Source organism: Erpetoichthys calabaricus, chromosome 2, assembly GCF_900747795.2.
Source record: "Erpetoichthys calabaricus chromosome 2, fErpCal1.3, whole genome shotgun sequence".
In the NCBI taxonomy this organism is placed as follows: Eukaryota; Metazoa; Chordata; class Cladistia; order Polypteriformes; family Polypteridae; genus Erpetoichthys; species Erpetoichthys calabaricus.
This window is the reverse complement of record NC_041395.2, coordinates 127875581-127899934: the sequence shown is the minus strand read 5'-3', so window position 1 is coordinate 127899934 and position 24354 is coordinate 127875581. Positions and strand designations below refer to the sequence as shown.

The 24354-nt window shown below is 38.1% G+C and overlaps 1 protein-coding gene across 1 annotated transcript in view; it reads left to right on the top strand.

Annotated features, from left to right (window-relative positions):
- The first annotated feature begins 856 nt into the window (after positions 1 to 856).
- tiparp (TCDD-inducible poly(ADP-ribose) polymerase) overlaps positions 857 to 24354 on the top strand; it is a 59599-nt gene continuing 36101 nt past the window's right edge. Inside the window, exons 1-2 of the mRNA XM_028794496.2 lie at positions 857 to 1069; positions 1887 to 2730. Coding sequence (XP_028650329.2) covers positions 1907 to 2730 — 824 coding nt within the window. The 5' untranslated portion in view covers positions 857 to 1069; positions 1887 to 1906. The remainder of the gene's footprint in view (positions 1070 to 1886; positions 2731 to 24354) is intronic.

Below are 24354 nucleotides of genomic sequence, written 5' to 3'. Positions count from 1 at the left end.
CCGTTTTAGACTGATCATCCAATATATTGTAACCTTAAAGCTGCAAATTGGCCTGGCGGAACTGAATACAACACAGGACCCAGCCTTTTAATGTGATGTCAATCTTAGGTTAACTAGTTTGTTTCTTATTAAAATACATTTCACAATTCACCTTACAGAAATATTAAAATCAAGTAAATCCAGGGACTTGACAATTTATGATAAAATTAAAGTTTTAACTACCTTTAGTTTCTCATTTTATCTAATTTGAATATTCACAAAATACACCTTATGGTGGTTTGGCATCCTGTCCAAGGTTGCTTCTTGAATTGTGTCAAATGCTGCTAGATTAAGTCTGAGCCCCCACAACCACATATAGTTGTAAGTAAATTTGGAAAATGATTTAATAATTCAGAATTATTTTGGAGCATAGAGTTGGAAAGAATGACTTGAAATTTTCTGCTATGCGAGCACCATCAGCAATATGTGTACATTTTGTGGATCAAAGAAACTGTCTTATTGCTTTGCTGTTTGCTAAGCTGAGGTCACTTGTGTGTTTTTTGAACGCACAAAGAGCACCTCAAGTAATGGGCATCCTCTGTCATAATTTCATGTTCCAGAACACAGTGACCCTAGAGTTAAGTTGCTGAGTGAGAACTGCCCAAGACAAACAAGCCCCAACCCATGAACAATTATCCAAGCTGTCCTTTCTCCTTTCTCATTCTGCAGAGACAAGCAGTCAGCCACTATCACTTCCTGATACTGACATCTCTCTCGTGTTTTTTTTTTTTTCGTTTTTTTTCAGCATTAGCCCCTCCCTTTGATGAAAATCCGCAACATGAGTGGTTAGGAGAAGCAATATTTAAAGTACTTGCAACAGCTGGGAGCCGCAACCCCCACGGAAAGGGGCCGTGTTACGTGCTTGCAGGCTGCGGCTACGGAGGTTTGTCACACAGGCAGAAGCAGAGCGGCTAGAAGTTCTCACGGATTCACCGGCGCGCAGAAGAACATAAGGAAAAAAAGGGGGCTTCATGATCCGACTAGTCCTGCGCTGTGCCAAAGACAGGGAAACCTGAACCTGCCCCCAGAGGTTAGTGACTTTATTTCGAATGTACTCCCAACTTGGTGTCTGTTTTTTTTTTTTAAATATTCGCTTCGTTTGTTACAATAACTTGCTAATTGCCATCGCGACTGATTTCTTTTCTTATCTATTTCATTTATGAGTTCGTTTTCAATCGAAATTGTAAGTGCATAATCTTTCAGTTCGAAGAGCAAGGCTCTTTGTGCTATTTGTTTAACTAGAAATGTATGGTTATTTGTTACGTGTTTTAAAGTTGACAATTTCGCCACCTTTAGAACTGCTTCTCCGATCTTATCTGCCTATGGGACAAGCGCGTTTGGTTAGTCTTTCTTTCTTTCTTTCTTTCTTTCTTTCTTTCTTTCTTTCTTTCTTTCTTTCTTTCTTTCTTTCTTAATAAACTCATCCGCATATGTGTGTATACTTTGGTTAGTTTAACCGATGGTATTACTTTAGATGTACAATCAGAAGATTGTTTGAAATATGTTCGTGGGAAGGTGGAGGTCTACGGTTTCTAAAACACGAAGCAGACGTTTCCTTTTCTAGTGTTCTTCAGGAGAGTGGGGGTGTATTTAAGTCTCCCTTTCCTTTCTGATTAAGCCTGTCCTGGTGTTAGCTACACTTTTTTTTTTGGAAACAGAAGGTTTTGCACGTAGGTTGTTTGGGATTCATTATGCTGGATATTGTTCCGGTTACATGCTGTACGTGCCTGGAGGATCAGCGCGCTGCTTTGTTATCGAACTTTTCAACTAGAGATTGCAATCTGGCTGTGGCATTTTCATTCAGCATGGGGAGAAACCGCTGAAATGTAACTTCTCTTTCTTAACAGGTCTTGAAAGGTTCCGCCAAATGGAGAAAACTTTGCGTCTTCTGCAGACTGGCTTAAAAGGCGCTGGCCAAGTGCTGGGCGACCCGACGCTGGATCTGAACAGTCCAACGGCAGCCAGCGGCGAATTCACCAAGCAGATGAGCTTGGCGGATAAAATCCCCCTGGTCAAGCCTTACCTGAAAAAGAAACACGCGCCCAGGAAGCTGGATGCCAAGTGTCTACGCGCACTGGACCCCATCCTTACCAGTCTATTTAGCTCCGAAAACCTAGGCGCCTGCGATGGCGTCTTTGTCTCCAGGAACCAAACCGGCAGCCGGAGGAATTTGTGCGAGGCTGCGGTGGCGAAGCAGATCTGCCTAAAAAGAAACGGAGTGCCCGATTTGATGGGCGACCACGGTGTTGAACTCATGGAAGGGGAACAGAAAGCCAGTTCCCTCCAGACGGGTCCCAAAGACAGCTCCTTCCCCCTCCCAGCCAGCGGTCCAGAACAGACGAGCGGAATGTACCCATTCGCACCAATAGAGACGGACAACAGTAATCACTTGCACACGGGGCTCTTTCAGGATAAAAGCGAAGAAGCCTCTTTGGATCTCGTGTTTGAACTTTTAACCCAGCTGCAGTATCACACTCACCAGGGCGACGGAATCCCGATCTGCGTGGATTTCTTGCAGGGAGGCTGCGCCTTTGGCAGCGACTGTCCCAAACACCACACCGCGCTCCCATACCACTGGCAGGCGAGGAGGAGCAGCACTCAGGTGTGGCAGAGTGTAGCGGAAGACTCCCAGGAACAGCTGGAACGGCTTTATTGCAACCCCGACAACGAACAGATAAGGCTTAAATATAAGTGAGTATTGCTTTGAAAATATTTCATTGTGTAACTTATTAGTGAAGCGCCCAGCATCACGTTGCTGAGTGGACAGACTTGTCCTGTGGACAAATAGTGCAAAGCACACGGCTGAGCTGTAGCAAAAGTGAAGGATCTGATAGTGTGAGCTTTTTTTGTATAGAGTGCCAAGATCCAGATGTTAAAATTAATTCATAGTGCTATTGTAACTAAACCGAAAAGCACAGTGAGTGGGAATTTTATGTAGAGGCGCAACTTTTTGTAAATGCTTTACAGGCGATCTATTAACGACTCCTGGAGTGCTGTGTCCTGTATTTGTTTATGAAATAATGCGAATAAAGCTCATTATAAGCGGAATATTTCGTTAGCCCACGAATTGCCAGTGTGGCAGTTATACCTGAGGTGTTGAGTCTTCATAAACTTTCGATTCCTTTTTAGTTGGTGAACGTGAACGCAATGACCTAGAACAGCCCATCCTTGACATGGAGTAGCAATGACAAGCGTCCAGGGGTCTCATTAATTCATGGCGCTGCTTAATCATTATGGTGTTCAATAATTTGAACTATTAACGACACTTATTCCATGTCATTTGTTTGTTCTATCAGCGTATATGAGCGAGCTGGAGAAGTGGCGATTTTATTTTAATCAGTTGGATCATTGCACAGATAAATCTATTGAGCCTGTGGATTTGGAGTTAACATGAGTAATATAACTGCCTCGTTTTGTAAGCCATTATTTTAATTGTAGTCTGTCTCTGTACCTTGGATTCTTTAGGACCTCTGATCAAACGGTGGACTTGAAAATGAAAGAAAGATGTGTATATTTACTGTACATGTAGGTGGAGGAGTGGGAGCACACATCTGAACAGAAAGTGTTGTTCTCAGCATAGCAAATAGTACACTGTGTTTTTATTTTATTAATGTTTTCATATTCATATGATTGTGTGAAAGGAATTGAGTTTCTGGATTAAATGAGTGTATTGCTTCCAGTTTTTGTCAATGAGTATTCAGTGATGATTTATGAATTAAGTTTTTTTTTTGCCTTTCAACACACCCTGAAAATGATGAAATTATCAGTTTCTAAACACTTATCTGGGTGTAATGGACATGGCTAGGCTATCTTAAGCAATTTATTCACTTACACTCGCAATATGAAAAGAAAAAAAATCCCTATGCTGTATTAATTACTGAATCATCTGGATAGTTTCATATTTGTTTTTTGGTCGGTTCAGTCTTGAAACTTAACATTAGGAATGTCTTCAAAAGTTAGCAAATAAAATAAACTAGTGCATGTTTATTGTGGTGTTTTTAAATAGAAATTAGCCTGATTGTGGCAGTATTGCCAGCTCTAGGCTTGTAAGCATGTTCAAGCATGCAGAAGTGTAGTGGCGTAGCTAGAGAGTCGTTTTTACGGGTTCAACACCACCCACCAAAATGAATGCAATGAGGCGAAGCAGAGGAACTTTATCCCCTTAACTAATTGAGGCCAAAAGAAATCTCCACGTCATCCAGAAACGTTTAAGTAAGGCACTCTTCCACATAAAAGGAACCTTAACTTAATGGAAGTAAAATTAGCGTAAACTGCACTGTAGTTTTTGCAAGCCCCCTTTTCCTGTTACCTCTTGACCCATGTAGGTTATGTGTTGCATTATACTAATACATTCTCCCTAAAGAGCTATGCCTAAATACACTAGTGTTATAATGAGAGTGTTGGAGTGAATACACAGACATTAAAGGTGTCTGTGAATTATTGACTCATCTTTTTATGGATTCTATTGAAATAATACAAATACGGTCACTTAGTTATAGTCATCATATAAGCAGCTATATAGAAGTATTCATTACATACACACACAAAATAAAGTGTGCATTCACTGATCAGATCACCTTGTATACCTGCTCGGATTGTGGATATTGAAGCAGCACAGAAAGTCACTAGATAGAGCCACACATGCATGGGTAAAGGATAGATGGATGGCTAAACCTGAATATTTTATTCATAGTGGCATATTTCATTTTGTTTCCATGAGCGAATACTTGTGTCCTGTTTTTATCACTCTTAGGATGTGTGGCAAAAGGAGTTAGTCCAGACATGTTTCATATTGAACAAAAACAGTGTTTGGGCATCTCTGTAGTCCCACCTTCTGAGGCTGTTTTCCTCAGGACTGAAAAGTAAAAAAATACAACCATTTACTTTTGCACTGTCCAGTTTTAGATTATAATTGACTATGCCGTTGATATTTGAAAACTTTATTAGTAGATGAACATTTAATATGTTTGGGATCTTGTGTTATGTTAAAGCCTCTCATTCAAATTGTCGATTTCCTTTGTCCTTCATTGAATATCATCAGAGTGTGTTTAGGTAAGCACAGTGTGAAATAGGAAGAAACAAAGAAAGCCCGCATTTTAGTGTTAATGACAGAAACAAATAGATTCTGTGTTGTTAAACATATATTCAAGTATCGTATGTATGAGTGTTATTGTTTCAGGCCGACTTCCAAGTATTATTGGCCCAATTCTAAGCTGTAATTTTATTTTGTAGCTAACATAGTTGGATCTCCTTCTAAATGCAGTTTTCACTTCATATCACATGATGTTTTATTTCACACTAGCATAAGTGCGCATTGCCTTGTAACAGCGACGTGGCTGAACAGTTGCACTTTGAAGCGCAAGGTCACAGGTTCAGTCCCCACTAGTGAGTCACTGTGGAACTCTATATAAGTCACTGAACCAATATGTGTTTTAATTCTACAAATAAAAGAAAACGCTGTAACATTAACACTCTTTGAGATGGTGCTGACGATAAAAGGTGCAATATAAAATAAAGCCTTCTCGACAAAATCCACCACATGTTGGGACTGGCTCAGCAGAGCAAGAGAAAAAAGTCACTAGCTTTCTTTAAGACTCTTATCTGAAAAAAAAAAAAACAAAAAAAAATCATTCTGAACATGAAAGCAATCTTACTGGTAGAATTAATCACCACACCCCACCAAAAACAGCACTGTTCTTCTTTATACAGCAGACAGCGCTTTCAAGCTACCTTGATTCTGCCCTGTTATTTTCGGAATGATTTCATATAGTTTAAAAAAGAGCATACAGCCATCAAGAGCACCCATTCATTGTCCTAGGCGATGGGCTTTAGAATTTCACTGCATAAAGAAAAGCAATTTAAAGGCAGGCAGGCAGTAAAAAAAGAGATGGATTCATGAGTCAGTATTTATCTTTGGAAGAAATTCAAACTGGCTTGATATCTTGATCGCAAAAGAGAAGCATCATTTTCTTTCATCGAGCCTTTAGAAATCCGGCAGGATAGTGGGTGCTGAAGCTCTAAGAACACACTTATCATGCACACTGCTTTAAAGGGGGAAGTTGATTGACTCACATGGGCTGGTGCTTCATATACTGTTTTTCGAAGGCAAGTAACGAAAAATTGTACTGTTAGTGTTTTTTTACTTATTTTAGTGATCGTTCTATACTTTTACCATTTGTCGGACAAAAGCTATACTATATAATGTATATAGTACATATGTATAATACATAATATAAAATGTAAGTGTGCCTATATGTGAGTTAATGTTAAGAGAGAGCAGCTTTCACAGCCTAGCATTTCCCAAAGAAATGCCATCCATTTGCCCCCTCTTCTGGACCTTGACATATAATTATACATTACAAAGACATTTCCATCCTGTGAGTTCACCCCTTGTCTCCTCATCATTGAACCCCCTGTATCCCAAGCGATGTTGTGTTCCCATGGTAACAAGATGCAGATAACAGTATGCTGAGGCCTTGCTGAGAGGCTCTTTTGCTAGAGCACATCGTTCACATGGTTACCGCATTATTTGGTTGCAGCTATTAATCTCTTGTGGTCAGACTAGCTTTACATGCCTATCTGTATAGATTGCACACAACAAGAAAGTGTCTGTTCAGCAGTTTGCATCATCAAGAGAAGCCAAGCCTTGTGCCAGTAATAGCCAGTGTCTGAGTGTTGCATGAACTGCACACATCGCATTCTGTGCTGCACTGTAACACCGAGACCAGTCTTGGGTGACATGCAACTTTTCTCATTTCAGATGGCGCCTGTTCATTGCACATTGGATGAAACTTTTTTTTGCAATCAATTCAAAACAGAAACATATATGACAAAAAAAACAACAAAAAAACTGAGCTGAAGTATGGTGAGAGTAGTGAGTGTCCCTACAGTGTAAACTGTTACTCCCGAGAAACTAATTGTTTCATGAGTCATCTATGGGTTTCAGATGCTAATTCTTATGGGTTGTTCAATGAAAGAACTTTGGATCATCATCTTATTATTTTACTTAATTAGAATGGTTTATTTTATTCAGAATTTCAGTTCTTTCCATGTTGACATAAATCATGAAGATAGCACAGTGTGCGGTCCTTTTTCTATTTTGAGGAAAAGTCTTAGTTGAGAAAAAGAATCTATATATATATATGTGTGTGTGAGTTTTTTTGTGCATTACATTTGTTCTTTGTTAATTCTCTACTTCTATGTCATGTCTTGTATATTTGCGGAATTGCTTTCAAAAATATGATTTAATCCATTGCCAGATTAGTATTCTTCATGTCTTTGACACATTGTGTTATGAGATTGTTCCTTATAACATTATTTGTCCGTATATTCACTGATTTTTGAATCTTACTAACCCAGTTCAGAGTCTAGGGGAGCCAAATTCATCTTCAGTGCTATCTCTAAACTAGGTATCATTTGTGTTTCTAAAAAATCTTATGTAACATATTTGTTAGGATTTTAATTTATGTTATAAAATAATGTATAATTAGTGGAATGTTTTTATTTCCTGAAGTCATTTTGATTTGTTAAAGGTGTATTTATAATATTGCAGTGACCATAAACTAAAGGAGCCGGGTCATGAATGGATGAATAATCTAAATGCTTTTCTTGTCTCAAAAATAGACATTCATTGTGCCGCTTTGTGAAAGTATTTATTAAATACTATTTACTTTACTATTACTTTAAATACTATTTATTAAATATTTGGATAGAGTTGGTCATTTCTCCACTATTTGGTGATATGTTGCCTAGCATTTGTGCTATGTGAAACCACTTATCTTTAATTCAAAGACCTGAAAGTACTTGTTGAATGAGAATGAGGAAAATCAGGTAACCAGATGGCTCTATAAAAACAAGGCATAGCGGTTGTAATTTTCATGTAACTTTTATTTAAGATAAAATGCCAACTGGTCTCTTTTCTTGACAAACCAGATTACACGGAGACAAATGTGCAATATTAGGTCCTGTTAGAAATACCCCTCTTCTTCTAAAGACGGATTGAGACATTTTGTTTCAGGGCACAAATAAGAACTTTGTATATAATTATTTTTTGGTTTGCAAATCAGGATCTGGTTTTGAAGAACAGTATTGAAAATCACTTCCCGCTTAAGAGAGTTATGCCTGGATTGTTTAAATGGTGTTAGCATGGTGTGTGTATAAACCTGCTTGCTAGACCTACAAAGCTGGGTGTGTATCGTTTGACCTCTTGACCGGCCATTTTCTCTGTTTGGAGGGGGGCTGTGAGAAATGGGATGGGGGTGGTGGTGTCTGGGATGTGGACAGCGATAGGCAGCCTGTTAGCTCTGCTTTAACTTTTTTGCAAACCACAAGTACTGTACTTTAAGGATGGACGTTTCCCCCTGAAACAAATACAGCAAAATCCCCAGTGTTAAATTAATTCTTATAGTGTTAAAGCAACTGTTAAACATGAATACAATACAGTGCATGCAAAGAGTGTTTCCATATGCAGTATGCATTTTAGGTGTTAATTTAGCACCGATGATTTTGCTGTGTACTTGAATGATGTTGTGTGATCTCAGTGACAGTAAAACGTAGTATTGCTTCAATAAGAGTGGGCAGTCAGGAGGAAATTTTATCAGCTCCACTCCTTCCAAAATCAAGAGCTGCTAGGGTATGACTTGATAAACTCCAACCAAGATGGCTCCTTCCTTGCACCCATTGATTCTGAGATGGGTACCAGCTCCCCACAACCTAATGTGGGTCAAGTGGGTTTTGGAAATTGATGGAATTAATGTTGAGATCTTCTGCCTCTTTTTGTTAAATATAGATGAGCATTGTACTCAGTTCAGATACTTTGAAATCCCAGATATACAGGGTGGCCCATATTTATCTATATGACGTTTCACAGGCTGTAGCATTTAGACTCCTGTGCAAAAAGTATTCGAAAATGGCATTGCTGTGTAGCCTGAGAATGGGAGTAATGATGTGCTGGACCAGGCAACCCCTGCTGTGTGCGAATACAGAATGGCGGGAATTGATTATCGGTAGAGCAGCGCATACGTTGTGTGCATTTATACTCCACAACAAACAATTATGTGGTGATGAAATGGAGGATGGCAGTTGATTTTGGAGGAAGTGGCTCTAGTGTGCTGACAATCGCAAGAATAAACACAAAATTTAATATCGATACTGTTTAGCAAGCGAAAGAAGCAGGTAGGCCCACGAGTGTGCGTACCGATGCCAACACAGCTGTTGTGGCGAATGCCTTTCAAAGTTGGGTTCTTCGTCAGGTGTGTATCGATCTAGATGGCGCATTGGTGGACCAAACCATGGAGAACTGGGGATGAAAAAACATTTAAGGTTCTTAATGTTCATTTTCCATTATATTACTTGATAATAACATTGGTGGTTTCTTGACAATAACGCCTTTTTGATCATATATGTAAATATGGGCCAACCTGTATTTTTTCAATAGTCCAGCTTAGAAATTCATAGTGAATTTTTTAAATTCTGTTGAGGGTGCATTTATATATACACACACATATATACTAGGGGGCTATGGCCCATACTCGCTTCACTCATCCACCCCACAACCCCCACCCCCGGGGGCGCGCTTCATGCTAGCCACTTCGCGTCTCTGCTGCTCGCGTTGTAAAAGGGGGGGGGGGGGGGGGCTGAACGCACGTTAAGGACGGATCAACTGTTGGCTTGCTGCTACTGAGATGCGTGATCTGCATGTCGTGCTGCGTGTCTCACTTCCTTGTCCTGTGGGATGTTAAAGTGTCTCAGAGAAATTGTTTGTAAGTAGGGCGTGACGTGGAAGAAGTCTCACGGGACTTCAAAGTGTCTCTCCGAGATGATCACGTCTCGACTCAAGATTTTTTTATATAATAGATACATATATATATATATATATATATATATATAATATATATTTATATATATATATATATATATATATATATATATATATATATATATATATATATATATATATATATATATATATATATATATGTATATATATATGTGTGTGTGTGTGTGTGTGTACAAGCTGTGTAAGCCCGTGTTGTAAAAAGCCCAGGGTCCTAGAAACTAAAAGTAAGAAAAATAAAAGAGATACAGTTTTGCCGATATTAGCGTCTAAGCTGCTTTGTCTTTCTTCAGAGGCTTCATTTTGCCGACGTGTTTGCCTCGCTTGTGTATTAGCGGCGGGAGGAAAAGTAAAAGAGATTCCATTTTGCAGATGTTAGTGGCTAAGCAACTTTTGTCTTTCTTCGGAGGTTTCATTTTGCTGACTTGTGTTATTAGTGGCTAAGCAAGTTTCCTGTTTCCTTTGAGGTGGAGCCCTTACCCCGACTCCACCTCTCACATCCTGGCCGAAATAAGATATATACTGTATAAGATATATATCAGTAGTTAAAGGCTTTCAATTTCTCATCTACATATTCTTCATTTCTTGAATTTGTTACAGACCATACAGGCAGCTGCTCTGAATTAATTTTCCTAAATAAATAAAAAACACTATAAGAGTCCTGCAATGCAGAAATACACTTAATGTTAACTATTCCAACCTCCTTAAATGCCTGAAACTGTATAGGTATATTGACATGCAAATTTTGCAGTTACCAAATCTTGTCATGCTGTGATAGTCGGCTTGGGATGTGACTTGTCACATTCTTCATATTTCGAGCCATCCACGTTTTCCTTTAATGATCTGAAAAATATGGGACTGTAAGGTATGTGGGGAGCACTGCCAAGTGGAATCTGCCGCATTATAATAGGTATTTAGCTTGATCGCTTACAACTGTGAGTTTCATTATGAAGTTTTGCGTTTATTAAACATGTCTGGACTGCAGGGCCACATTCTTCTGGAGCTGGGGAAGTATCAAAGAGTATTTTAATAGCACTAACCCAGATGATCCGTTCATTTTTGTTCTCATTTATAAATCCATTATACTAGAAATATCACATATTTCTTTGTAAACAGTTTCATAAAAATGCTAATTCAACACCTGTGCCTTGGCAGGCTTCCTGAAATTTGAAATTTGACAAAAATAAATGAAAAAACATACTTAAATGAAAATAGTTGAATTGACAGCCAGTATTGATGTAGAAAGGGTTGATCTTTAAACTTTTAGGGTTTTAATTTTTTTTTTTTTTTTTTTTTAATTAAATCAATGGCTAGAGAGTGGACAAAAGTAAACTGTAAAATACTTCAGTCTGGTTCTTCACAAAATATCAAAGCTGCTCATGGCAAGAGTGGTAAATTATGAAACTGGATAACAAGATGGTTAATGAGCTGGAAACCAAGAGTACAGATAATAGGAGAATGTTCACTAGGAGGTGATCACCGGAGTCCCTGTGGGATCAGTGCTAAGGTCATTACTCTTTTTAATTTCTGTAACACTACATGTTCATGTATACAGTTAATAAACTTGGAGGATGAGCAGATGACACCAAAAAAAGATGCTGAGGAGGAAATAAAAGCAATTCAGAAGAGTCTGGGCAATATTCAGTATGTGCATATCCTTTAAAAAGTGTATTGGGCTATTGATATGCAGGTAAAACAAATCTAAATTATAAATGCAAGATGGTTGAAGCTGACCTGAAAAAAATCAAACACTGAATAGGATGTAGGGGTTAATGCTGAAGAACCATTCTTTGTCTGTAAGTATTGTGCTCAAGAAATTGAGGAAGACAAAAAAGTTTAGGTTGTGCTGAATTCAAATAAACAGAATTTAATAAAAGAAGTAATACTATGGTGGCATCTAACAGCTATATAAGCTGTTCTAGGAAGAAGAACCAAGAACATCCCTCCTGGACTAAAGGGCATGGGCTTCTCTAACAGTTTTAAGGAACTGAACTTCTTAAGGAAGACAACATGAGTACCTAAATACTTGCAGGCGTCAATAAAGTGAAATGATGTACTAAGGGGACACCAGTTAGATGGAAGGAAAAATTCACTTCTCTCAGAACCTAAGAAGCACACAGATGGCTGTGGGAATCCAGTGCGTCCAGATGTAATTGAAATGGAGACACTACTGACTTTCAAAACATCTGAAAAGGCATTAAAATATTGTAGCCGTTAGTTAAGTCCGCATCTTGATGGACTAATTGGTATACTTATTTTGGAAAAATACCTTAAGCCTTTAAGAGCAATTGATGCCAAGGAAAGTATTTTTAAATATGCATCATTTAAAACCTGCAAGCAAGTATTGGCTTCTCAGCTAATTTCCAGGTGTTGGCAATGCAGTTTATCAAGGTTTTTTGTCAGTACCTGTTAGCAGCTCAATTTAAACATGTTTTGGAAAATTGTCAGTAATCACGCCCTGTACCTGTTGGTTCAGCCAACAATAAAACACAGCTCAAGTGAGATGGTAAGAAAATGTGACTTCTGTTTTGTTAAGAATGGTTTCAAAAATGGCTTGGACCTTCTGTAATGCTTTTGTTATTGAATAAGTAATTGTTTAGTGAATTTAAATGCAGCACTGAAACCTGGCAAAGTTAACTCTTGTCTTCTTGCCTTTTAATGATTTCAGTCAATAAAATACCAAGGGTGGAATTTCTAAAGTATGAGGAGGACATCTTGTAGGCCACGTTGGACTGTGATTTCTGGCAGCCAAGTGTGTTGTGATTGGTGTGAAAATAAAAGACTCCAAATGTTAGGTCAAGCTCCTGTACCAGATAAAAAAGTGGATTGCTCTCTGAAGCATAGGAGGAAGCAACTATCACCACTGGTAACTTCTTTATGAGACGGGAATGTTGTCAGGATTTAGGTACACGAAACAAACAATCAGGAGGAATAAAACATGTTGCAGAGTTGCCTTGATGAAAATATCATCAGGTAAAGTAAAAAAAAAAAAAAAGAAACAGTGTATGGTCCAACCAATCCACGACAGGCTCAAACAGTAAAATCTGACTAAGAAACCTGTGACAAAAAATGTTATTGTAAAACCCGCTAGGACCTGCTTCGCTCACCTATTAAATTGGCACAAGTACCTGTCAAATCATTCTAGCTAAATCACTACAGTACTATAAATGAGTAAAATAAAAGAAGAAAAATGGATGATAAAAATATACCAAAATACAGTGTGAATTAGCACAAAGAGAAGCTAATTGCTAGACAATAGTAATTAAAACATCACACATGCATGTTTTTATAAAAAAGTCAGAAGAAGTGGCAGTTTTGGTGTGTCATCAAGTTCCTTTCTTAGCATAAATGTTTGCCATGGTGTGAGATCTGCATGGGCACCCTGGGCAATGTGCACAAAAATCATTTCTCACTGGGGCCTCCATGATGTTTGGGCCATCTTTGATCCCGTAAGATAATAGAAAATTGTTATAAATAAAAACAGGTAAAAATTCCTAAAAATACAAAAAAACAGCTCAGTTGTCGGCCAGCCTCGACGGTTCTGAGTCTAACTGTTCCTGTCTGCACCTTCCTATACTTGCCATTCTGATTTGAAATCACAATCCATATGTGTCCTCTTCTAGAGATGTCGCTTGAATTCATAGGCTTCAGTTTGCTTACTGCCCGGCACTAATGACACTTCAGGTATTGTGCGTATTTGTCACTACTGAAAGCTTCACTGATTGAAGATCTTGTCTCAAAGAAGATTCTTCATATGGAAGAAATACTCTTTATTGATGCGAGCTGCCATGATTTCACCTAACTTTTCTTTGTTTCCCAAAACTTTTTTAAAGGCTAATCCTATTGTGTCAGATTCAATTCTTAGAATATCAGCTAGCAAAAAAAAATAAGAAACATGTGTTTTAATAAAAATGTAAAAAAGAAAATTGACTACATTTGGTGCCTACATTTCCAATGTCTTTAAATATCGGAAGCGAGACATCTGGTTACATCACCGATCTGTGAAGTTGTCGTTGTTTTTCTAGTCCACCGCAAAGGCAAAGAGTATTATATTGCTTTTACCCTTTATAACAACATATGCTGTATATAACAATGCATTCTAACACAACTAAAAACAAAAGTACAAACGTCATACCTGTATACTGCTTTCTTGTCACTTAAATCTAAATTAGTTTTGTTTAATACATACCTGAAGTTCTACGCAATGTCAGTTGAGCTAGTCCAGTTTTGAGGAAAGTGACTGGTTGAAAGGAACAAATAGTATTAGATCATTTAAAAGTTATGCCAAACGTAAGAGGTGTAATGACCAACCCAAACTTATAATTATCTCATTACCACACCCTCTTTTAATTAGCCGTATCAAAAGGAATTTGTATGGGTCATGAAGGTGAACTAGTCTGCCTAAATGGGTCACCAGCAAAAAGGTTTGCAAAAAGCACAGTTCTGCATTTTATTAATAAATTCCATAAGATCAATCAAAGAAAAAGAAGTACTCACACCATTCCCCAAGTATGGTTCTCTTAATTCCTATTAGTTGACTCTTTGCAGTGTGGAAACCATGCATGGGCTGTAACAGAGAAGAAAAAATTGAAATCTGGGTAAAATACTCTTTGCCTTTGTAGCACTGACAAAGATGTGTAGGCCTTAACTCTGGGCAAACACTGACTGTGAAGCACATGCAATGGTGAATTTTCCAGTTAATAACATTTTTAAAACTTTTTTACATCAGTGTTCAGAAGGAAAATCCATTTTTTTTATCCTGTTTATGGCTAGGTCAGTGTTTTTCAGGTTGGTATCCAGGGCACACTCAGGTCAAAGGGGAGTTCTGTAAAGAATGTGCTAAATTGCAAATAAATCATTCAATTGAAGAAAGGAATTCATAGGGTCTATCATTGACAGATGTCACATTCACACTGGAAATTTGGATCAGGATTACCTGTAGCCAAGAAGCGTTAAATCCAGCTAGGATCAAAGTGTGACCACTTGTTATCTAGATTGGTTCGTTGTATTTGTGTATTTGAACTAAATAACACACCATACAATGCCAGTCCGAGGGCAGATATTGACCAGGCTATAATGTAAAGGTCACTTTAGTAATTTTGTAATACTTAAGTCAAGGCAAATTGTAAATAAGAATAATTAGGTAGTTGTAATGTCATACATATAGTGAGCATCCAAGTGCTTTTGACTCAATTGTATGATACAGATGGTTCTGAATTACCACTTTTAAAGGGTTAAGATCTAATGTGTTCAACCTTCAATTTATTTTTATATTTGTTAAATCATTAGTGAAAGGTAAAATACTCCTCTCCTTCCCTGGCCCCATGACTCAGATGCAACCTTTGTTCAGAAATTTCTTATGCCTTGGGTCAATAAAAGGAGTTTTTGGAAAATTGAAAATTATTTGGTTAATTTTATTCAGTTTGTTTTTAGAAGTTACATTTATTTTATTATTGTTAATGATGATGTCATTTTGATGCCTTTTTGGTGTCATTGTTTTTCAATGGAGGCTCTGATTTGGGCTCTCGAGAGACTGAGCATTGGAGTCTGAGTGTCTGGGCTTGTGAGTGTCCTGGATAAAAACCAAGATCCAGGCCTTTAATGACCTCTTAGGCACAACCATCAGCAGTGTGTCTGTCTGTGGAGAGAATGTCGACCTTGTTGAGAGGTTTACTTACTGTACCTTGGCAGTGACATTCATGTCTCTGCTGACTCTTCCTATGAAGTCAGTAAACAGACTGTGAAAGCATGGGGGGTAATGAGGTTGCTGGAAAAGTGTTTGTGTGGCCCTCCCGATATCTATGTAAAAGGACGAAGGTCCAAGTCTTTAGAGTCCTGGTGCTTCCTGTCTTGCTATATGGTTGCGAGACATGGATGCTATCCAGTGACCTGAGACGAAGACTGGACTCCTTTGGTACTGTGTCTCTTCTGAGAATCCTTGGGTACCGCTGGTTTGACTTTTTGTCAAATGAGCATTGCTCATGGAGTCCCGAATTAGGCACATTACCTGTATTGTTAGGGAGCGTCAGTTACGGCACTATGACCATGTGGCGCAATTCCCCGAGGGTGATCCAGCTTGTAGGATTCTCATTGTTGGGGACCTGAGTGGCTGCACCAGGCCAAGGGGTCACCAACGTAACACCTGGCTGTGGCAGATAGGGGGTCATTTCTGGAGGGTGGGACTGGACTGTGTGCCTGCCTGGGGGGTTGCCAACCGGGATCCCGAGCTGTTGCGTCGTGTGGTGGGTGCGGCAATGTACCGTACCAGTGCATGCTCCCCGACTTGACTTCAGTTGTTTTTCATGGGTGTTCATGGCCTTAGCTAAGAATGGCCAGTATGGCTAAAAACCTGCATCACCCTATAATTGAAAATTCTGTTGGTTTCAGTAGATACTGTTGTAATGTCTTTGTGTATACGTTTAAGACGGGAACATAGACTGTATTTATTTCAGGTCCAGAGTTGCACAGAAAATACTCATACTGTAAAAGTACTTTTAAACACACTTTATTCTTAAACTTGAAATAACAGTCTTTTAAAGGCACACTGCAAACGTAGTAAACTTCACTTGTCTTACTCCAGTCTTGTCTCTCTGGAGATTAAAAATAATACACAAACGTCTTCCATTAGCACTATCAGGCTTTGTGACCAGTCAACAGGATAGAAATCTCATCTAGGCAGTGAAAACTAATCTGTAGTTAGTTGTGGTTCTTTTTCTGCGAGCATGAGACACGCATCTTGGCATGTGAAGCTGATGGATAGCTAAACTGCTACCTGCTTGAAAGTGTGTTCTCTCTGTACTTGAACCAGTCCTAGAAAATGAAAATGCAGACTGACTATATCTCTAGATAAATAAAATCCAACGTCGGGTCCGTATGTCTGTCCGCTTTTCACAAGAGAACTATTTAACAGATTTAGATCGTTTTTTTTTTTATAATTTGCTAGAACATTTCGGTTTATTTTGCCACTTTTCTCATCTCACCAAATATCATAGTTCACTTACAGGAGCAATTTATCTGAGACAGAGGCTGTGGGTTGAGGGGAGGGGGAAGCGTGACGTTAGGAGTGTAGAGCCATGTGGGGCCAAGCCTCTGTTTGAGTTGGTCTACCTCTCACGACATTTTGGAGCACACCTTGCTTTCGCTTAGCTAGTGATACCTATTTGTTTATTGATTTTGTCCTGTTTCACTATTACATGGGTGGAGCCGCCGGGACCAGGTAGTACTATATATAATATATATATATATATAGTGTATCATAGTAGTATAGTGGTAGTATAGTAGTAGTATAGTAATAGTGTGTGTATATATACAGTATATTTATATTAATATATATAGTAGTATAGTAGTATAGTATAGTAGTAGTGTGTATATATATATATATATATATATATATATATATATATATATATATATAGTGTATACAGTAGTATAGTAGTAGTGTAGTAGTACATATATACTACTGTCAAAAGATTTAGTACACCCAAGGTTTTTCAGTATTTGTAGAAATGCATGCAGTTTAATGTCAATGTTAATGTTTCATCAAGACATAGAACAATAAATAAGAGCAAGTAAAAAAAATAAGTCAAGACATAGAACAATAAATAAGAGCAAGTAAAAAAAATAAGTCAAGGAATCATTAAAGTTTTATTCAAATTTTTGATTAATCGAAGTAGCCACCTTTTGCTGATTTAACAGCCAAACTGTGGTAACCCTTTTGATTCAGAATGCCAGTCGCTCTGTGCAAGTCACCAACTCTGCCTCCAGCAAAAGAACCCCAGACCATCACACTTCCTCTTGCATGTTTGACAGCTGCTGTCACACACTGATGAACCATCCTTTTACCAACTCAACGGCATACAAACTCCCTGCATCATGGACTGAATTTTGATTCATCAGTCCATAAGATTTTGTGCATTTTATTCTTCCAGATCTAAAAGGTGTGTGTGTGTGTTAGGTAAACTTATCAACAACTACATTGGCTACATGGTGTATGATTGTGATCTGCATTGTACTGCCTCCATGTCCAGGATTTGTTCCCATAGCCAAGGATGTCAGCTCTGGTCCCCATGACCCTGAATTAGATCAGTGGATTAGACAGTGAGTTAACTCATTCATTCATTTCATACATACTGGAGGACATCTTAATGGCACCAGTTCTAAGTGTACATTTGGAATCAACTATAATACAAGTCTTGCAAAAATATGGTTCTGACTTTCTGGCAGGCAGAAGGCATTAAAGTGTTGTGGACAGAAGTTACAGCTCTCGCTTATTATAGCAAAAGTTTTAGTCTTTTGTGGAATTTTAAAATGTAATTCTGTTTGATATTTTAGGAATACTTGATCCACTATTTCAAGAATTCTTGTTTACTATAATCATGAACCTTTTTTACCTTTCATTTGTTTTTATATTTGTGTGAATATTTGGGCAACTCCTAACTGTCAGAGGTGAAATGTTCATACTACAGTACATGCTTATCAACTATTCAGTGAACTATGAAAACTGTCTTTAAATTTCACAATGTTTGTGTGTGTGCGTGTGTGTGTGCGTGTGTGTGTATGTGTGTGTGTGTTTTAATAAACAATGATCAACGAATGTGCTGAGTGATACAGTGGCATAGCAGGCAGCATTTCAGACCCAAGGCCCTTAGAGGCCTACTTAGATTTTAGGCTGGGATCTGTCGATGCATGAAGTTTGCTCATTCTCTCAGTATTGGTGCAGATGCTCTTTGGTGGTTCTGGTTTCCTCCCACATTATAAAAGCATCACCTAAACTGATCTGGTGTGGGTGTGAGAGCACCTTGCAAAGCAGGTCTGGTATGATCCTGTCTTGGCAGGCAATATGGCTAGAACAGTCTTTGGCTTTTCAAGTTCCTGATAAATGGATAATGAAAACATAAGCGTTTGTTTCTTTTGTTTTTGTTTGTTTCTGCTTTATGTATTTTGTTTGGAGTGACACAGTGTTGAAACAGGGATCTTTTCTATCATGTAGAGTATAGACTTCTGTTTTGACTCTTTCCTTGCGCACCTTCTGTGTAAAATAGGTGTGTCGAGCCCAAGTGCTGTTCACCTGTAGACGTTCTGTAGACGTTGGCTGTGAATCACATCTCCATACAGACTTAATGCTGGTGAATTTGAAAAGAAAGTGGAGGGGAGTGGGCAGAAATGGACTGGAGCGTTGTTGTTTTGTGATGAAAAAAGGCAGTACTCTGTAGACCACTACATTAGTGTATAATGCAGAAAACAGGGAAATATGGAAGGAAGCATAATACAGGAATATGTATGAAACATATGTGGAAATAATATAGTAACACATTGTAGCTCTAGTGTATTTAAAGGATGTGTGTAGAATTTATAGTAAAGCCTCACTCCATATATGATTTACGTAGGATGTGTGGGAATATTGTAATGAAACCACATAGGACACAGAGTATGCCAAGGATGTATTTTTACCACTTGTGAACTGATCAGCACTGAAGAAATTTGAAATCTTTCAGAACATTGCATTTAAAAGCTCAGGGTTTTCAGTATTCTTCTACATGTACTGTATATTGCAGATATATACCGTATAATGTATGTGGCGTGGATGGGATATAATGCATGGGTGATTGCTGTCAATGATTCAGTTGAACAGTTCATCTTGATGAGGATTATAAAGGGGCTTCAGTTATTCCACCCATGCAATGTAGCAGCTTTGCCCACTCCGTGCTTTTAGGCAGCTTGATGTAGGGGAACCTTTCATGTTGCAGACAATGTATATTTATTAACAAATTAAGGATATGTGCTCATACTGTTGGTGTCAGACAGAACAGAATCACAATTTAATGTAAAGTAAATGTAATTGGAATATACAGTTTGGTAGATTTTTATCTCACATGAAGGTATATAGTAATACTTAGTAATGAAGGTATATAGTGATACTTCTAGTATTTCTTTACAGGCCCAGAGACAGCATCATGCATGTTAATTAAATATTAGGAATAGGTTTTGCTGAAATGTCCTTAAAGACATCTTCCCCTTAATGCGCCTTTAATAGTGAGCATAAGCTTTCCGTATTTTACAAGACAAATTATATTTCAATAGGAATGAAAGAAGGCATTGATTTTGATGTACTGTTAGATTGTCTAGAGCTTACAAAAAAGCAGGAAAAGGACCAGAGAGAAATACCCCTGCTGAAGCTTTTGCAAACACCAGAAGGCCACAAAGGAGTGGTGATTGAAACATACAGCGTGAGGGTACTGGAAGTAACTTATTACTTGAATTGTGAGAGCTGGGAATTTGTGCTATAGAATGGCATGAAACTAAATTTCCTGTTTCCTCATGGACACAGAATGGATTGCTGGGGCCCCAAAAGCCAATTGATGGAGCAGGAAAGAGAGAGAATTAATGGGCATCCACTCCTTAGAAGGGTGCAGTAACAACTGAAGCCATCAGTGTAAAGCAGATGTGGGCTTTTTGGTGTCCATGCCAGATTCAAGTCACATGGCACAAAATGAGATAATTACATTAATTCTTATTTGGGAGTAATTTTTAATTTGGAGCTACTCCAGGGGGCCTAGAGACAGACGTGAGGGAGAAGAAACACTGAACATGGTTTTATTTATATATGTACACACACATACACACCATCATCAGGCACATCTTTAAAACCACTGACAGGTGAAGTGAATAACATTAATTATCTTGTTACAGTGGCACCTGTCAAAGGTGAGGGATATATTAGGCAGCAATGAACAGTCAGTTCTTGAAGGTGATGTGTTTTAAGCCAAAAAATATCCTAGAATAAGGATCTGAGTAACTTTGACATGTGCCAAATTGTGATGGCTGGATGACTGGGTCAGAGAATCTCCAAAATGTCAGGCCTTGAGTGATGTTCCTGTTATACAGTGGTTAGTACCTACCAAAAGTGTTCCAAAGAAGTATAATTGGTGAACTGGAGACAGGGTTCTGGGCACCTAAGTCTAATTGATGCTCTTAGGGAGTGTAGGATAGTCTGTCTGGTCTGATCCCACAGAAGAGCAATTGTAGCACAATCAGCTGAAAACTGTAATGCTGGCTATGAGAGAAAGGTGTCTGAACACACACAGTGCTTGCTGGGTATATATGGGGCTGCATAGCTACAGATGAGTAAGAGTGCCCACAATGACCCCTGCCTACTACTGAAATTGCCAGCAATGGGCATGTGAATGTCAGAACTTGACCATGAAGCATGTGAAGAAGGTGGCCTGTTCAGGTAAAGCACATTTTCCTTTAGATCATGTGGACAGGTGGGTGCATGTGCGTTGTATACCGAGGGGAAGAGATGGCAGCAGGATGCACTATAGGAAGAAGACAAGCTGGTGTAGGCAGTGTGATGCTCTGGGCAATATTCTGCTAGGAAACCTTGGGTCCTGGCATTCATCTAAATGTTACTTTGACCACAAACACCCCGTAAAGGCAATGGTCTCTTCCAGCAGGATAATATGTCTTGCCACAATGCAAAAAAATTTCGGGAATGGTTTGAGGAACATCACAGAGAGTTGAAGGTGTTGATTTGGCCTCCAAATTCCCCAGAACTCAATCTGAGCATTTGTGGGATGTACTGAAAATACAAATCTGATCAATGTAGGTCCCAACTCAAAACTTGCAGAACTTAAAGGATCTGCTGCTAATGTCTTGGTGCTAGATACTACAGACCAACTCCGAGGTCTTTGTGAAGTCAATACTTCCAGGTCAGATCTATTTTGGCAGCACAAGGTGGACCTACAAAATATTAGGTGGGTGGTTTTAATGTTGCGGCTGATCTGTGTGTGTGTGTGTATATATGTGTGTGTGTGTGTGTATATATATATATATATATATATATATATATATATATATATATATATATATATATATATATATATATATATATAATGTATGGAAGCGAAGGTCTGTGATACGGTTTGCATATTTGCAGCTGGAGATCCACAAAGGGGGAAGATGAATCATGTATCATAAATTAGTTTTTATTCCTGAGCTTTCAGCCCCTGCCAGGAGCCGTCATCAGAGGATAATGCTTAGACATACAAGAATCAAAGGCGATATATAGCAAAATTAAGTGGTGGGGGGGTGGTCTTAGGTCAGTGTGTGCGTGGGGGGGTAATGAGGTGGGGGTTGGGAGGAGTATTGGTCGTAAATGTTTATTTATTATGAACATGTTCTTCTTAAGTTTGTATATGCTGGGTTTATGTGCAAAATCGCCAAGATTCAGCCAGCTCTCTGGCACTTTTAGTACTGGCCTTAAATCTTACTTGTACATTGTATACATATATACTAGCTGTGTAAACCCGTGCTGTAAAAAGCCCGGGGTCCTAGAAACTATTGAAATCATCAGAAAAAAAATTGAAATGTACAGATGTTAGGTAATTGAAAGGAACTATTCTGGGCATCTCTGTCCTAGGAGGATTCATTTTGCCGACGTGCTCGCATCACTTGTGCATTAGCAGTGGGAGGTAAAGTAAAAGGGAAACCAGTTTGCCGATGTTTGCGGCTAAGCAATTTTGTCTTTCTTTGGAGGTTTTGTTTTGCTGAAGTGCTCATCTCGCTTGCGTTATTAGTGGCTAAGTGAGTTTTCTGCTTCCTTGGCGGCAGAGCCCTTACCCCGACTAAACCTCTCACTTCTGGGCCGGACAGACACACACACTTCCACATGTAGACGTTTATATATACATATATATATATACAGTATATAATCTCCAACCTCAGTGAAAGCTTGATTCAATCTTAGAAAAAAAAATCAGAGAAACATGTTCTGTATTTAATTTTTGATATTGGCCATGTTAGTTTCTTTCTGTGGCGGATGCTGAAATGGGGCAAAAGATAGCATTTCTGATTATAAGCTGCTTCGTGGTTTGTGTCCCATCTTTTTTATGTTGATCTTATTTATGCTTCATATGCAAAAATACAATCTTTCCTTTTTATGGTTTTTCATACTCATGGATTAGCCAAAAATAAATAAATTATACTGTATATATACTGTATGTATCTGTGAGTACCTTATGTATGTATATACATACACATACAAACAGGTGAAGGACATTCCCATGCCAAAATAAAAACCACCTTAGTGTTTCTTTAAGGTTCATTTTTACTTTTTTCACCTATTGTTGGGTTTTTCAGATGCTCAGAGATGCCTTCACAGTATATTTGCTGTATTTTAGTGAGAGGGGCTAATGAGTGATCGTGTCTATAAATAGTATAATATCTAAAGAACATTATGAGTTGGCAGTCGGGTATGGACCAAATAATGCAGAGAAAACCTCAAAAAGTATATATTTAGAAGTATTAAATTAGGAGCAAACTGCTTGCTTGGTATCATTACTAGATAAATAAGGCCATTGTGTTGAAAATGCAAAGTTCTTCTTAATTTTGGAAGAAGTCAATAGTTTGCTACATTGGCCTCCAGGAATGACATGGCAGCAAGCGAACCTTCATAAAGAATTTAGCAAGGCAGTGTTTTGAAATACTTTGCCTAAAGTTGTATGATTTATGTGTCATTTTGACCTTTATTCTTGTTTTCAATTCACATTCCTGCCGGGGTGGAGGAAGAGGTGTCAGATATCCAAGTTACTAGGGTGTACTTTACAAAGTAAAAAGATATTGATGCACAGTATATCACAGCTTTGAAATTTCATTATTGGGGACTGAATGTCTGCATTTTGCATGGGAAAAAGACACTAGGTGAAAGAGCGGTGAAATATTAAACTGATTATTAGCAATCATGTTCTCAAAATGTAAAAAAGTGACCGCATACAGAAGAAAAGCCAGAGGTATATATGTTTAGTTTTACATTTTATGTAGTAATATTGTACTTTGAATTTGATGTTAGATATGCCTTTCGTAGATATTTTCATATAAATTAGTAATTCTAGGTAGACGTTAAGTAAAACACTTTCCTGAATTCATTTTAGTCAGTATGCAGCTGACAAGTAATGGTTATATAATAGTTTTATATAACAATGAACAAGTCTGATTTTTTGTAAGCAGTATATAATTATATATTACATAAATGATTTTATATAATACGGTGTACAATAAATAAGAATATTTTAACATCTCAGTGAGCCAGTTCATTTGAAGGGTTTGATTTTTTTTTTTTTTTGTTTTTATTGATTCGTCCTTTCATTTCCCCCTAGAATTAAACATTGCCAAAAATTCACTGAAACAAAAATTCCCTGGAACTTAACAGCAGCAAGTAATCAACACACAGCAAAGCAGTGTTGTCCAATCAAACAAATGAATGCCACGAATCGCTGAATAAGCAATGAGCAGTTTATTGATTTGAATGTATGGTATAAAAGATGTAATCACTGAAATAAGAGATCATCCTTTACAAAGCTCAAAGGAAAATATCACTGAAACTGTTTTATCTGTGTATGTGTGTTTTTATAAGTTACACGATAATGTTTAAAAAGTTAATAAGTAAGTTAATCAATACATGTAAATACATGAATGATAACCCC